At 39.1% G+C, this 17,210-nt stretch overlaps 1 protein-coding gene across 2 annotated transcripts in view; it reads right to left on the reverse strand.

The window, feature by feature from the left end:
• The window catches only part of DNAJC2 (DnaJ heat shock protein family (Hsp40) member C2), a 27,466-nt gene extending 10,345 nt beyond the window's left edge, over positions 1-17,121 (reverse strand). The window contains exons 1-7 of one of the 2 annotated variants that reach the window (XM_022554335.3): positions 16,883-17,121; positions 14,835-15,025; positions 11,917-11,992; positions 3,790-3,888; positions 2,583-2,724; positions 1,063-1,143; positions 110-175 (exon numbers count right to left, since the gene is read on the reverse strand). In XM_022554335.3, the coding sequence (XP_022410043.1) occupies positions 110-175; positions 1,063-1,143; positions 2,583-2,724; positions 3,790-3,888; positions 11,917-11,992; positions 14,835-15,025; positions 16,883-16,946 (719 nt within the window). In that variant the 5' untranslated portion in view covers positions 16,947-17,121. The remainder of the gene's footprint in view (positions 1-109; positions 176-1,062; positions 1,144-2,582; positions 2,725-3,789; positions 3,889-11,916; positions 11,993-14,834; positions 15,026-16,882) is intronic. The other variant, XM_022554337.3, reaches the window with a different exon arrangement.
• Between the last annotated feature and the right edge of the window lie 89 nt (positions 17,122-17,210).

Consider the following 17,210-nt stretch of genomic DNA (forward strand, 5'->3'; position numbering starts at 1 on the left):
TACACAGAGAAAAAATGCAAAAGAAAATATATGTGGTATATTTTTACATCATCACAAATACCAAAGAACCAAACAAATATCTTCCTTTATTAATGATTTACATACATACCATTCTGCTTTTTCTTTTTCTTCTTCATCTAAATAAGAGAATTCTCTCCAAGAATCAAAATTATACCTAATATAAACAGAAATAAAATAAAATCAAGCCAAAACAAATGAAAAAAAAAATCTTCCTTTTAAAATTAAGTTAGGTGCATATAATTTTAAGAAACTTTAATGATAAGTGGATGAGTTTGTTTTAATAGATCCCTCCCCTCTCTTTTGATACTGAACTAGCACTATACCCGAGTCTTTTTCTTCTTCTTTTTAAAATGACATTGTATTTGGTATGAAAGTCTAAAATACTCATCACCCCTAAAACAAAATCCCAGCTCCCTGCTATCTCTTCTGAGTATTAGGTTTCTCTCTTGCCTGGGACTTGATAAAGTTTTCCCTGCCTTCACCGCCACTAGTCTGTCAAGTTTTAAGGGAACCTAGTAGTGGTTACTTTATCTGGTTTGTAGAGCTAAATTTTGTCATTTTTGTCTTACAGTGACTTTGTGTTTTCATATTTACCAGATACTTAATGAGAAAATACAGCACACATAATATAAAAATGGAAAATGAATACTGCGCATTAAAAATTAATGAATTAGTTATAGAGACAACATCGTCTTCATCATATATTCAAGTACTGAAAGAAATAGCTAAATGAAAAATTATTTTTAATGATTCAAATAACTCCTTATTTTTCATTTTTTACTGCTACAGTGTGCTTGATATCTAGAAATCTGATAAATAGAAAACAGATTGAAAAAATAATCATAAAAGCCTAAATATTACATAGGAGATAATACAGCATTCTGTGAAAACCTTTTTGATTTCTAAACACAGTGCTTTTGTTCATTGAAGGTTCTGCAATTTTCCCATCCCTCAATTAATTTACAGAAGTCAGTCGAGCACTTATTGAATACTTACCTTCTTAAAAAATGAAAGCATGGGAGAAACAGTGTAGTCACTCACCAGAAAGAATAAAATGCATCTACATCTTCAAATGATGAATTCATATCACCAAGTTTAGGGACATTTTTTTTATTTGACCATCTGAAATATTGAAAAAAAGAAAAACTCAAAACATTTTGTACAAAAAGTTCAACAAGCTGATTTATTAAAAACAACAACAGTTTTTACTAATCCCCTACAATATCCCTCCCCTATGTCCTCCATGACTAAGAGATGGAACTGGGAAATCAGCAGTGCAGTGCTGAAAAATGCAGGTGCAATAAAAGGGAGGGCAAGGGGAGAGGGGGTGTTCTAACCCTCAGGTTATCTTCAGTTCTGTAAATTACAGGGTTGTGTAGCAGCTGCCAAGCTGGCCAGGAAAAACAGGCTCTAACCCCACTTGTCAAGCTCACTTAGTCCTGCCCCTAAACAGGCAGTACGGAAGTGACCGGTAGGCCTTGCCTTTTAAAAAATGTGAATAATCACAGATGGAATAGATTTCCACCCCCTTATCGCCACCACTTTCCCCCTAAGAGTCAGACTTGTAGGTTCAGCACTTCACCCACCATCTCTAAAAGGACCCTGAGTTTGCTATTGACCTGTGTTTTTCCACTCTGTGAAACCATCCCACAAAAAGATATAATACACTATATATATATATATATATTTTTAAAACCACCTTCAGCACTGTTACAAAACAAATGTGAGGAGAAAGGGTGGAGGAAATAATTAGTCTGCATCAAACTGCTAATCAAAGTGCTTCTCAAACTTAGCTGCCCATTAGAATCACCTGGAAGCATTAAGAAAACCTACAGGCATTCCAAACCAATTAAATTAAAATCACAATTTCTCCAGGTGGAACCCAGGCAGCAGGAACTGTTCAGGCTCTCCAACTGATTCCAATACGCAACTAAGATGCACTCTCAGGAAACCTTCCAATGCAGATGGAACCAAAAAATGTAGATTATCGGTTCACACTACTTAAAAACTGATTTTAATGAAATAAATTACATATGCTTTAATCTTAAATATAAATCATCCTTTGTCAGAGAACCTTATGATAATCAGACGCTCAAAAATAGAACAAAAGCTTTCCTAAATGATAATGGGCCAAATGCAGCATTAACAAAGGGGAAGGAAAGAATGGGAAATTACTGTCACTTAAGTATCAGCATCACATTACATAAAGTCAACCATCGTTCCCCCAAAGGAAATTTAAAAGAAGAACATCCCATGAGTTGTAATTTCACTAAGGAAAGGAAGAACTTCCATTTAGAGAGCAAAATAAATTAGTATAGTAAGTTCACCAGAGGCGCTCAATATTGTAGAGGATGAGGAGGACAAACACAAAACTATTACTAGCTATTACTAGAGGAAAAAACCAGAAACTTGGAACTACAAGAAGCCAACCAACAGAGCATCATAGCACAACCAGCCTCTGCATTCAGTTCAATTAAAGCTCATTTTTCTAAAAAAAAAAAAAAAAAAAAAAAAAGCCAGCCAATAGAGCATTATGATCACAAGGGGATGCCTTAACGCACCTGGAATTCCTTTCAAACACTGGGGAAAACACTTCAAAGAAATTGTCCTTTGCTTCACTTTTAGAAGGAACTGAGTTATCAAAAGTAGGATCTACACTGTTAAATGCTCGTCTTTTCACTGGATCAGATAACATTTCATAAGCTGAGGAAAAAAATCATAAGGTCACATCACCACAATGCTACATTTTTTTCTTAAAAAAAGTTATTTTTCATATTTAAAAATTTTGTGTGCTTGTGGGGAAGGGAGGATTTAGGTAATAGCTCTAGCACAATGGGACTTGAGAACTTCTTTAAGTACCTCTTCTGGAAGGCAAAGGACAAAACAATAAACACTCAACCGCTTTTTTTTTTTTTTTAAACAATCCTGATGTTTATTTATCAAATTTCATCAGTGGAGTCATCGACCGGCTTTTAAAATAAGGGCAGTTTCATTATAATAGCATACTTGGCAAACCATGTAAGTCCAGAAACACTCAACCCTTAGGAAAGCATGACTCTGAGGAAAAAGAAATAGCTAGAAGACTAACTGTTAGATCCCAAGGTTGTGAAAGATCAAAGGATCTTTGACATCCTGAGCACTATGTATGAGTGGGCCAACAAAGAATAAGTTTGAAAGGTGTGTATACAATTTTTTAAAAATTAGCATCAAACTGTAAAATTACATTTAAGGAAATATTTAGGTATGGTGGCTCCCTCTATTAATTTGCTTAATGAGGATATGGCTATTTAAATATCCATTGATGGCTGGGGGGCGTCCCTTACTAGGATAGAATCAACTTCTTCATTTAAATAAGCAAAACGTCTGAGGAACAGTTTAGCCCCGCAAAGTGTCTGAAATGGGAAAAGATCTTAGTATTCTCATTATTAAACATAATAGGTATAAGAATTAACTCTAGGATGTGCTTCTCAAAAGAACCGCCTGGAGAATCTTGTTAAAATGCAGACTCCAATTCAGGAGGTCTGGGGCAGAGCCTGAGCTGCTGCAGTTCTGACAAGCTACCAGGGTTGCTGATGCTGCTGGGTAGGAGAGCCTCACTCTGTGCGGTGAGGCTCTGGGGGAGATTACCAGAAATAACCAGATGTTAACTAAAGATGTTTCAAAATGTTATGGTATAAATGAAGTACAATACGCATAGGACACCTAATCCCAGCAATTAATACATAATCTTCACTAACGGAAATTTCTGACTCTAAAGCGTTTTCTTACCTTTAGTTATGCAAGTGAAGTAGTCATTATCTCCTTCTTTTATTGGTTCACCAGCTGCTTTCCGTTTGTCTGGGTGATGTTTTAAAACCATTGCTTTATCTATAAAATAAGTCAGATTTAGATAATTTGCCCTTTTAGGCATCAAAGCTAAAAATAAAGATGAGCTAAATAGAGCCATTTCTAATAGCACAGTATTAGTTTAAAAAATATTTTCTCCTACAGTAAAATATATGCTTATTAAACAGAAATTACAGAGAAATTGAAATAATTATTTTAAGAACTGGCCGAAGTGCCAGCACCCAAAGACAAGTGCCGTTCATATTTTGGTGTATTTCCACACAGACTTTTTCCCCCTTAAGCATATGCTTTCAAAAATGTAGCTATAATCATTTTATATATACCAATTTAAGTTGTGATTTTTTTCAGCTTAACATTACAGCACTTCCATTTTCCACGCTGTTGCAAACTCTTCAAAAAATTTTAATGACTACTTAATACAGTATTTCAAGTAGATTCACCATAACTTATGTAACTGTTTCTCTACTGCTGGATATTTAGATTGTTTCCAATTCTTCACTACTGTAAGTTAGTCAATTTGAATCATTTTGTAGAGAAGTATTTTTCCATATTTAGGACTCTTTCTTCTTAGGATATACTCAGAGAAGTGAATTAGTGACTGAAAATGTAGGAACAAGTCCCGTTCTAAAAGTCATACCACTGCACACCCCTATGGGAACATCCTTTTCACCACAACCTCAACGCTGGACCCAATTATTTAAAACATGATTATCACTGGTGCTCAACAAATTTTTTGCTGTTCTTTATTTGTACCCTTCATCCTTCATTTATGGAGGAAAGAGAGGCTGTCTCAGTTTTTTCTTCTTAGTTTGTGTGAGTCACTTTACAATGACTAATGGCTGGCTGTCAACATCTACTGAGCATTTAATATGTGCCAGCATTTTTTTTTTTTTTTTTTTGCGGTACGCGGGCCTCTCACTGTTGTGGCCTCTCCCGTTGCGGAGCACAGGCTCCGGACGCGCAGGCTCAGCGGCCATGGCTCACGGGCCCAGCCGCTCTGCGGCACGTGGGATCTTCCCAGACCGGGGCACGAACCTGTGTCCCCTGCATCGGCAGGCGGACTCTCAACTACTGCGCCACCAGGGAAGCCCGCCAGCACTATTTTTATCAGTTGATCTTCTCAGTAACCCGCTGAGGAAAGTACTATTAGTTTCTCCCTTTTACAGATGAGGAAAATGAGGCACAGAGAGGTGAAATAACCATTTAACCTCTATGCAACCTGTCTAAAGTCCTGGCCAAGCTGGGCTCCAGTCCAAGCAGCCTGACTCCTAAGCCTGTGCTTGTATGCTGCCTCTCCTAGTCAATCATGTTTGATACTAATGCTTTCCACAACTGCTGTGATTATTCTTGTTGTCAAAAAACATTCAGTTTTTTAATTTATATTTACTGATCATTTCCTTTATAATTTTATTCCAGTACTTATAAATGTAGGTCTTTCATTCTGCAAAAGTTTGAGATATATGTTTCTATTTTAATATTTTCTATGGTCGGAATTGAAAAGCTTATTTTTTTTTTCAAAGTCCTAATACCATCTAATAATCCTCCCTTCTCTACTAATTTGTGACGCCTCCTTTATCACAGTAAATTTTACCAGGGTCTGTTTCTGGTTACCTATTCCTGTCCCAGGATTATCTTTAAAATGACTATAGCTTTCTAATTTGATGGTAACTTCCAAAATCTGTGTATTATTTTTGTGTATTTTTCTTGCATCTGGCTACCTGACTCAGGTCTTTCAGTTTTTAGGTAGATCCTATATAACCTACAAATAATATATTTCTTTCTTTCCTTCTGATAGTTCTCTCTCCTTTAATATCGTTAATTCTCTGACCCAAACTCCCAAATAGCATAAAAGTAAGGGGCAGGTAAGTTTCCCCCATGGGTTTTTATGGGAATATCACTAATGTCACACAGTTAAAAGTTTGTTGGCAGTGAGTGTGAAATACTTATCTAAGTAGGGAATTAACTGCATTTCCTTTCAAAGTTGTATTTACCAAAAAGGAGTGGATATTAAATTGTACTATATGTACTTTCACATTCTTCTTAGGACATCACACTGACATATTTCCTAAGAGAAATCTTGTTCATGGGCATTATTCTTTAATATACTGTTGAATTCAATTTGCTATCTTTTTAAATTAATTAATTTTGTTTTATTTATTTATATTTTTGGCTGTGTTGGGTCTTCGTTGCTGCACATGGGCTTTTCTCTGGTTGTGGTGAGCAGTGCGCGGGCTTCTCATTGTGGTGGCTTCTCTTGCTGTGGAACACGGGCTCTAGGCACGCGGGTTCAGTAGTTGTGGCTTGTGGGCTCTACAGCGCAGGCTCAGTAGTTGTGGCGCACGGGCTTAGTTGCTCTGCGGCACGTGGGATCTTCCCAGACCAGGGACTGAACCCGTGTCCCCTGCGTTGGCAGGCGGATTCTTAACCACTGCGCCACCGGGGAAGCCCTAATTTGCTATTATTTTAACTGGGTGCTTTTTTTTTTTTGGTATTATATTCATGGGTGATATTTGTAGTTTTTTTAAAAAAGCTCTTTTTGCCAGGTTTTAAAAATTAATTAGAGTAGTTTTAGGTTCACAGAAACATTAAGAGGATGATTAAGAGATCCATATACCCTCTGCGCCCATACATGCACAGCCTCCCCTCCCTGCCCCGCCTCATCAACATCCCCCACAAGAGCAGTACACTTGCTACAATTTTTTTTCATCTAGTTTTTGTTTTTTTTTTTTAATTTGGCTGCACCACGTGCCTTGTGGGATCTTAGTTCCCTGACCAGGGATGGAACCCAGGCCCCAGCAGTGAAAGCGCTGAGTCCTAACCACTGGACCACCAGGGAATTCCCGCTGTTTGTTAACAACTGATGAACCTACACTGACACATCATAATCACCCAAAGGCCACAGTTTTCACTCTTGGTGGTATACATTCTGTGGGTTTGGATAAATGTATAATGACATGTATGCATCATAATATATAAAGTAGTTTCACTGCCCTAAAAATCCTCTGTGTTCTACCTGTTCATCCCTCCTCAACGCCCCCAACCCCTGGCAACCATGAACTTTTTAGTGTCTCCATAATTCTGCCTTTCAATGCCAGGTTTTCATACTAGGATTACATTAATGTCACAAAATGAATTGTTCCAAAAGCAGTTTACATTCAGCATGAGAATGTTCAATTCCTTAGGCATCTGAAAAAAATTCATCTAAGAAATCACTTAGGCCTAAAACATTTTTTAGGAGATAATTCTTGGTAACTCTTTAAATTTCTTCAATTCCAAAAAAGCCAATTTTATCAAATTTTCAAATTCACTGCATTTAATAGTGGTCTCAGTTAAAAATATCTTCTGTAATTGTTTTCATCCTTTCTGTATTTCACTATTTGTTTCTTCTTCTCACAAATCCATTGTAAGATATTGTTTTATCTATTTTGTCCCTCCATCCTCCTTAGTATTATTCTTTTAAACATTTGAATTGAATGCCCATTTTATTTTTTCCCTCCTTTAAAAAAGTAACATAGGACTTCCCTGGCAGTCCAGTGGTTCAAACTCCACGCTTCCACCACAGGGGGCCCGGGTTCGATTCCTGGTTGGGGAACTAAGATCCCACATGCCACACAGCGTGGCCAAAAACAAACAAACAAACAAAAAACGTAACACAACAGTTGAAGGCAATGAACTTATTGATGGTGCAGCTCTAGCTGCCATCCCATATGTTTTGACAGGCAATGATCTTACTTTCATGAAAAGAATCTATCAATACAATTTTTATTTCTGTCTAGGTGCAAAAGAGTATATTTCATTTCCCAAGTGATTTTTTTTGGTTTGTTTAATCAGATCTATTTTATTAAATTGAGAGAAAACTTACATAGAATAAAATGTTCACATTTTAAGTATTTGGTTCAATAAGTTGACAACTGTATATACTCGCTTAACTACCACCCAAAAGAATACAGACTATTTCCATCACTCAGAGTTCCCTTGTACCCCTTTTCCAGTCAACTCCTACCCCCTACCATCTGGGGCAACCTCTTTCTGATTTCTGTCACCACAGATTATGTTCGCATGTTCTTGAAGTTCATATAAATGGAATCATACAGTATGTCTTTGTATCTGACATAATGTTTCGAGATTCACCACCTTGTGTATATTAGTAATTTTCTGAAAACTGCTGAGTACTATCCTATTGTATACAGCAGTTTGCTTATCCATCATTCTGTTGGTGAACATCTGGGTTTCCAGTTTTTGGATATTGTGAATAAGGCTGCTATGAATATTTTTGTACAAATCTTTTTATGGGCATATTTAGTTGTTTCTACATATACTGCAAGGGTTCAGAAACTGTGACAAATACACTTTTGGTTTTTTTGAGCTCCAAGATTTTTCTTATAGTCAAGTGTATTATCAATTTCTCCACTAACACTCAAGAGAAGACATTTTCAACTTCTAGCTGGTTTGAGCAGGAATGGAATTTATTTAAAGGTTATTAAGCGGCTCACAGGAACTGAGAGTCTGACTATCAGGCTTGGAAGCTAAGTAGCCAGGAACAATAATCACACCATACCAGACAGTTCAGTGGTGTGATGACCCCACCACTGTTGGGCACTGCAGGAACAGAGCACAGGCTCCTCCCATGGCCAGTGCTTGGGGAAAGCTATAGCTTCTCAAGGCGCTGCTCTTCCACCCCTGCTGTCAAAACAGATGCTGTTCAGCTCGGCCTAGCTCACATCGGTTCTCCTTTGAAATGCTGAGGAGTAAAACCTAAGTCACATGCCTACAAACATTCTCAATCTCAAGTCGTATCTTTTTATAATAATTCAGGCAACTTTTCTTCTTTATTTGCAATTACTGTCTCTGTTACATTCATTCTGACCTCTTCTTTAGGGAAATCTGACATCTCTTTATTCTTTCCTTCTGAATCTTGGGAACATTCCTCAAGGCTGTCCTCTGCTTTACTTTGTTTTCTAATTGTACGTCAGCCTTTCGAATTCTAAATGCTGCTCTCCTGTTTTTAGTTTCCAGGCAATTCTACTTTTTTCTCGCTAGTCTCTTTCTGCAGTGCCTATGCTGCTCCCCACCCCCTGCTCCCAAGGCAGTGTCTTCATATCTCACTGACAACATGCAGCAATTAAGTTTTCTTTTGAACCTGATTATAAAGTCTGAGACAGATGATGTCTCAGTTTTTTGTTGGATAGTCTCCTCTTATGCTACAATGTTTTTTTCTTCATTGACTTTTCCACCTAATCACCTCTAGTCATTCATGTACAGTAGGGCATCCTGAGATTCTCCTATATTCTGTTCCAGGGGTGGGGATGGGAGAGGCAAAAGATGTCACCCAATATTAAAAATAAGGCAATGGAGGCCGAAGAACAGCTGTTGTGTATATTTACTGAAATTTCAAAGACTTACCTCTCCGCCCTTCCCCACCAAAGATAAGTTTCTGGGATGTTTTGAGGGTACATTAGCAAATGGGCTTTTATTGTACATTCATATTTCTATTATTATAAAAAGTCTCTATGATTTTTTTAAATATTATAGTTGATTTACAATACTGTGTTAGTTTCAGGTGTACAGCAAAGTGATTCAGTTATATATATATATATATTTTTTTTTTCTGATTCTCTTCCATTACAGATTATTACAAAAAGTCTCTGATTTCAAATTTTTAAGAAGCATAATATGAAACAGTTTTCAGTTTAAAACATGGGAAGTATTTTAAGCTAAAATGATTAAATTTAGGAAGCTCAAATCAAAGATTTTACTTCCATGTAAAGAATAGCAAACCTACATGCATCATATGCCAGTGTGGCAATTTTCCTTCAAGAAAAACATTGAAATACCACTGTTAGTACTCAAGTACTTTCTCTTAGCCCATCATTCAACTTTTCTAGTGTATTCTTTTCAGATAATGCAGAAAAGGAAGAAAAGACCACTTACTTTATCCACACGTAATTGAATCCCTAATTTTCATTATAGAAATTCAAAATATCAATAAACAAAATTAAAACTTTTTACACACTATTATGTATAAAATAAGCTATAAGGATATATTGTACAACACAGGGAATACAACCAATATTTTATAGTAACTATAAACGGAGTATAACCTTTAAAAATTGTGAATTGCTATATTGTACACCTGGAACTTATATGATATTGTACATCAACTATACTTCAATTAAAAAAAATAAATAAATTAAATAAATAAAATGTAAAAAAAACCCCAGCAACCTCCTTTATGTGTGTGTTTGTGATAGGATTCAAGAACTAGAAGGATCTCAACGGTCATCAGTCTTACATTATTATTAGGTTTGTCTGTGCTAATGATTATAAATTTGCAAAGAATAACTTTGTATTTTTACTTTTGGACAAGATTTCAGAGAGCAGTAAGTAGCAACTGTCTATTTTACAGTGACAGAGGAAAGAGAACAACAGTCTGCTTCTGAATAAATACTGAGAATATTCAGCAAGGTGGCAGAGAGTGAATCGCAAACCCACATAACGTTAATAATCTGTACAGTCAGGGTGCAAAACTTCTGGCAACAGAATATTCAAAAATTAATCTCGGGGCTTCCCTGGTGGCGCAGTGGTTGAGAGTCCGCCTGCCGACGCAGGGGACACCGGGTTCATGCCCCGGTCCGGGAAGATCCCACATGCCGCGGAGCGGCTGGGCCCGTGAGCCATGGCCGCTGAGCCTGCGCGTCTGGAGCCTGTGCTCCGCAATGGGAGAGGCCACAACAGTGAGAGGCCCGTGTACCACAAAAAAAAAAAAAAAAAAAAAAATATTACCCCAATAAAACAAACGGACTTAACAGAAGCAAATGGATGTTTCTTTTACAATTATTATACATTTTTTATCTTTAGAGAAAGAAACAATTCCTTCACCTTAAAACACCAACTGCTTTCCTAGCTCTCAATCACTTCTGGTTCTTTCACAAATTATATGTGTCAAGAAATATTTGGTATCTGTATGTTATTCTTTCATACAGTAAGACTTTGCAAATACTTTTCCAGGGCAAATGAATTTTCCTGGCATTTATGTATATTGCAATGACTACTCATACACTCTAACATATGCTTAATCTAAAATCATGCCAGCTTTTAAAGAAATCCAATAATAGGTCTAAAATAATCTCATCAATTCCTTCACCTTGTTAAAAAGTATTTCCTGTGACTTTCCTACATACAAGCATTAATGAGAAAATTTTGAGTTTATCTACTAAGGCTCAACTAGCATTTTTCAGCGTGAAGTAGGTCTCATTCAGTCATCTTCCTCCAAGTGCAAGACTTTCTCTGTCCCTGATTCCCTCCTCCTTTTCCATATGGCCACAATCTTACCTCCTCTGACCTCAATATCCGTTCTCTAGAGTAGAGGGCAGAACTCTGTCCTAAGACAAAACAGAAAGCTCATCACCTTCACCTCTTTCATGAAACTTTACTAATCAGGTGAACCGAATGGTGTGTAAGGAATTACGTCCACAGGACTGCAAAGGACAGGACAGTTCAACAGTTCAGAGCACTAAGGGGATGGTGTTTCATAAGGCCTATAAAGACTGGGTTGCCAACAATTCCTGCCCCCGTCCCCCCGCCCCAATTTTTAACCTTGTCAATGAAAAGAACAATGAAACATCAGATAACTCTTTCTTCCGCAAAAGAGACAGGGTGCTATCAACAAAGATGTGACCTAAGATCACAAAAGAATATTGAAAAATCTAAGTAACAAGGCAACTTCCACTAAGTACAGCTGGCCATACTTCCAAGGGGAGGTGAAATATTATTTTTTAAAAGCTTGTTATTGGAAAAGTGTTCTTTATCCTGTCACAAACACACACACACACACACGCCCTGATTTCTTGTTTCTAATGAGAAAGTCCATTCATGAGACTGCATTTTTCTGGTTTTGAAGGTAAGAGACTGTGGTTACACATCATTATACCATAGAACACATGTTAAATCTAGAGTTATGGCTATAGACTATGATCTTGCATATCTTTTCAAGAGGATAACATTTCCTATACCAGATATTTGATTATTTCAAAATAACTAAGTACTTACGAGCTGCTTTAATCTGTCTCTGTGTAGCTTTGTATCTTACATGGCCGAGTCCAAGTACTGCATAATGATCTTGGTTCTGATAAAGACACAAAATGGGAGTCAAGTTTGAAATGAAGCCATATATCGTATTCCTTGTGTTGGTACCCTAAAACAGTTTCCCAAAGTGAGACTCTCATAACAGAAGTCTAGTGAGATGTTCCATATAAAATGGGTTCTGGGACTTCCCTGGTGATGCAGTGATTAAGAATCCGCCTGCCATTCCAGGACACATGGGTTCCAGCCCTGGCCCGAGGAGATCCCACATGCTACGGAGCAACTAAGCCCGTGCGCCACAACTACTGAGCCTGTGCTCTAGAGCCCATGAGCCACAACTACTGAGCCTGTGTGCCACAACTACTGAAGCCCACACACCTAGAGCCCGTGCTCCTCAAGAAGAGAAGCCACGGCAATGAGAAGCCCATGCACCGCAATGGAGAGTAGCCCCAGCTCGCTGCAACTAGAGAAAGCCCATGCGCAGCAACGAAGACCCAATGCAACCAAAAAATAAGTAAATAAATGAATAAAAAAAAAAAAAATAACGGGTTCTGAGGTCATGGAAGTTTGGGAAATGTGGACCATTGTATACAGCCTTCTTAATAATTTGTACACACAGAAGCCAAACAAAGGCTCTGAGAAGTCCTGCAATTAAAAAAAAACAGAAACAAAAACAAGCAGACGGAAACCTATATAGCCCAGCATTTTCCAAAACTTGACCAAAGAACTCTTGGTCTTGTATTTCTCTTAATACATATTAATATGCTATGGCCATCCTTAAATCAAGGTACAGCCAGGAAGATTTCAGAACTGAGGGGAGCATTACAGTAGTCCCAGTAGGTTGGGCCAGTGGCAATGACAGGACAGGAGCCATGGAGCAAAGAAGGCTGGATGGAAGTTTTGAGAAACTGGGGATGAGGCTTCTCTGGATAGGAAGCACCTGCTTTCATTTCTGCTTTGGTTAACATCCTTACAAATCTACAGATTGAGGTAGCACCTGAGTGAAGGCTCCTTACCCAAAGGGTGCATCTAGTATTGGAAAATGAGTGGGGAGAAAGAGGGCTTGAGGGCATAAAACACAGAAGAAAAAAGTCAAATAGGGTTGATTGGTTTTCCTTTAAATTCAGGACTGCAAACTCCCTAAGGATGTGCTCCTTTATTATGTCTGGCACTCACACTTTGTTCCAATTGGTTTGCTTTTCCACTCCCTAAGACTATTATTACGTATTATTACATACTTCAGTCCTCTAGTCTTTCCTTAAACCTCACAGACCCTGCTCCACCCTCTCATCAATGGCCTTGCCTCCTGCTTAATGAAAAAATTTAAATTATCCTACTCAAATTCCAGCATCTTTCTGCCATCTTACCTGCACCCATGCATCTTTCCCTTTCCCTCACCATTGAGAAAGCCTATCCTACCGAGACAACTTACTCCATCCCTCCTGGTTCTGAACCACCTTCTCTATGTCTCTCAAATGCTAGCATCTTTCAATTGTCTTCTAAATTTCAACTGGATTATTTTCATCATTGTACGAAGAAGCTCTGTTATCTCTCATCTTTAAGACCCTCCCATGACCCCACTTCCATTTCTTTGCTGCCCATCAAAATTAAACTTCTTGAAAAAGCCATCCACAGAACATTTTTACCCCCTCTAGCATTCATTTTCAAACCACTCCAATCTAGTTCTGCTCTGTCCATTCTCACCCCAGGGGCTATGAAGCTGCTCTCTTCAGTATCAATTTCCAGCTGTCAAACACAAGATGACCCAGCTGCCTTCACTTGACTTCAACTCTCAGTGGCAGCACAGCTGACTCTTTTCTTGAAACGTTATTTTCCTTTAGTTTCTGTGAATCCACTGTTTTCCTCCCATCTTCCAGTAGCGTTTTTCAGCCATTTTGACTGGCTTCTCGAAGCCCTGCCAAGCTCAGTCCTCGGGCTTCTTTCTCTCTATATACTTTGGTCCAAGGTGACGTGACCCATGCCAGGGCTAGAAGACGGTAGGTGCCCTGTAATTGCTCGCAACTCCCCAGTTCATTCTAGTGTGGAGTCCTGAGCTCCAGATGCAGAGACACGACGCTCCCCACAAACTTCCTTTTCCTGCAGCCCTGTGCTGGTGACTGACACCACAGTCTAGCAGGTGACTCAAGCTGGGATGATCACGGGTCTTCCCTATATGTTCCCTTCTCTTGGGCAGCACAGCCCAGGTCTCCAAGACCTGTCAAGTCTACCTCCCCAAAAAGCAAATCCGTCCCTTTGTCCTCAAAACTTGGCTACCAATTTAGTTCAAGCATCAAGCACTCATTCGCAGGCTTGGATTACGGCACTAGCTCCATAAAGGCAAACTGTTCCCTTCCCCTCTGGTCCTGCCCTCCCTTTTCAAGCAAGTTTCTGTACTGCCAGGAGAACTACTTTTCTAAAATTAGCTCAGAAACTTTTGATGACTTCTTACTGCCCCCAAAATAAAATATAAATTCCTTCCTTGGCATGGCATGAAAAGGACACAACAGAGTTTCATCTAGACTCTGTTTTCAGTCTAATTTCTCACTGCCACCCCTCAATATGCTACTCTACCCTTCACCAATCCCTGAAAAGGCAGTGCATATTCTTTTACTCCTTTGTGTCTTTGCATATCTATTCCTTCTGCCCGTAACACCTTTTTTCCCTTCTTGTTTCATAAACTGTCACTTAACCTTTTAAGACCAACTCAGACATGGCTTTTTCTGGATTTCTCCATCAGAGATAGTATCCTAGGGCTACTGCTGTCCCACTCAGGGCTTAACAATAAACAGGTGCTCAATCATGATTATTTTTGTTGAAGCATCTTAAAACATGGCTTAATAATGGAAAACTGCCATCTGACCGAACAAGATTCAGATATTAAGTACCTTCCAGTCTTTGGGATCAAGTGTTTTCAGCATGGGAAACTCTTCTAACTGCAATTCTTCATCTTCTGATTCCTCTGATAATTCTTTCTTATCCTCCAGTTCCTGAAAAGAGGCAGAAGCATTTCTGTTTCTCCTCTTAACAAAAGCTTCAAACCATCTTCCCACAGGTTCAACTTGACAGAGTGTTGAGGCTGTGATTGAAAGCGTTAAGAGAGGCTTCAATGTATTGCATGGAATAAATGTGTCAAGGCAATAAATAAGATCAAAACAGTGACAGCATCAGAATATAATTTTAAAACCATCAACTGAGAAAATAACTGCAGTAATCCAGTTAACATGAGGGTTAGCAATAATCATTTCCTAGTATTTACAGAGAGAGATTCAATCAACCTCCTCCAGTTATCTGACAAAACAAGACATTGGGCAATGTCAACAATAAATCAATACTCTTCTGGGGATATGAAAGGAAGATGAGGAAAAGGGAGAGATGTTGCAAACTGCTTTCCTTTTAGACTTGTAATAAAGCGATAAATAATTATAAACTGTCAAGAGCCAGCCTCATCAACAAAAATCTAAAAATAACTCAAAATATCTTAATTATTAATACCTGAATTTAGATAGCTTTCAAAAATTTTAAGAATCCACTAGCAATGATTTTTTCTGAAAGACAACTTTCAAGCAGCTAACAGGAATTTACTAATGAAACTGCTTTAGTGGAACAGCTTTGAATCTGAAATCAGAAGCTCTGGATTTCAGTGCAGGTTTGAAAATTAGTAGCTATATGAAATGAGTCAACGATGCCTTCAACTGTAAAATGGGAACAATACCTATCTTATCTGGTTCCTTGGAAGGATTGAATGACAAACGATAAAAGCACTTTGAAAGTCACAAACTGTTAAATAAATGTAAGTCTTTATCATTATTCCTGGAAAGTGGGGTAAGTCACTATATATGTGTACATTAACAATTCAAAAAAGGTAGTTTGGGTCAGGAAAAAAGTGAACATCTTAATTTTAATTTCATATTTCAAATGAAAGCAAAAAGCTTTACTGTCTGGTAAAAACTCAGATTTAAGTCTTCCTTTGTACCTAATGGCCACAATTTTGTAAAAATAGCTGACTTTTCATGTTTTGTGTTGGGAAATTAAGATTTCTTCTACCATTCACAGGAGAGCATTCAAAAACACTATATTCAAGAAGTACTACCTGTGTAGTGTGGGTGTGACTTTCAAGAACATGACCTTTCAAGCCTTTCCCTCTACTTGTGAGATTACACAGAAACTTCTGTAAGCAGGAACACAACACGTGCCGTGAGATACGTCCAATATCACATACAAGCGTCTGTACACGTGGCTATGGTAATCAATGAAATCACTGAAATTAGAGACCCTTTAAGTTTACAATACCATGACTGTCCTGGGCTATAAATCTAAGAACCTACAGCAGCAGGACAAATTTCACCCCCCCCTTTTTTTTAAAACTGAAGATAGTTGACTTCCACAGAACAAGTTTCACTTAATGACTGCCTTTAAAAGTCTGTCTACACGGGTCTTACCACCAGCATACACAGTGGTGTTTTCATATTGAATATGAGGAGCACTATCTGAGTCGGGACATTTAAAAAACGAAGCCGGAGCAAACGTAAAAGGGGAGAGAGGTGTTTGAGCTCCAGCTGTAAGGCTTTGTAGGGCCCCCGGCACGTGGGGTGCTCGCTGTGGGCAGTCTCCTGCCGTAGGCAAGATGCTTATGCGAACCTTTTTAGGATACTGGAGGGTTCGGTCCCGAACTCCTCCGCCCAATCCATGAGTCAGCAGCCGCGAGACAAGGAAGAAACTGCGGGGGCAGAAGGAAGACGCCCCCCTTCCTCCTTCCTTCCAGTCTGGGGAAGGACTTCTGTATAGCAGGGAGCAAAAAGACACTTGTCATGGCCCCACACTCTATAAGCTACTTGCCAGGGGCAAGGGTAGAGAGGTTTCGGGGTCGCCAAGGTGGAGGCCCGAGGCAGGGGCTGCTGAGGCTAGACTGAGCAGGGGTTGAGTGGGCACGTACCAGAGGTCAGAGCATGGCTGATGGCGGTGCCCCGGCCTTCCGCAGCGCTTGGCAGGAGCAGCATGATGACGCCGGAGCCAGCCCCGCGGGCGCAGCACTTCCCGTTCCAGGCGGAGGGCTCTTAGAGTCCCGCCAGCTCTACCTCACCGTCCGAGCCTCGCGCCTTGGCTCTACGATGTCCAGGAACCGGCGCATGGAGACGACCAATAACTACTTCCGGGATGAATCTTTCGTGGTGCGTAGGCCTATCCCACCCCCGCCAACGTATGCGGCTGTCTAGGTCCTACTGACTCAGATCCGGGTGGGGACCAAGATTCACGAATGAAAG

Source organism: Delphinapterus leucas, chromosome 9 (assembly GCF_059928025.1).
Source record: "Delphinapterus leucas isolate spDelLeu-1000000601 "Yukka" chromosome 9, BTC_Dleu_Yukka2, whole genome shotgun sequence".
Lineage (NCBI taxonomy): Eukaryota > Metazoa > Chordata > Mammalia > Artiodactyla > Monodontidae > Delphinapterus > Delphinapterus leucas.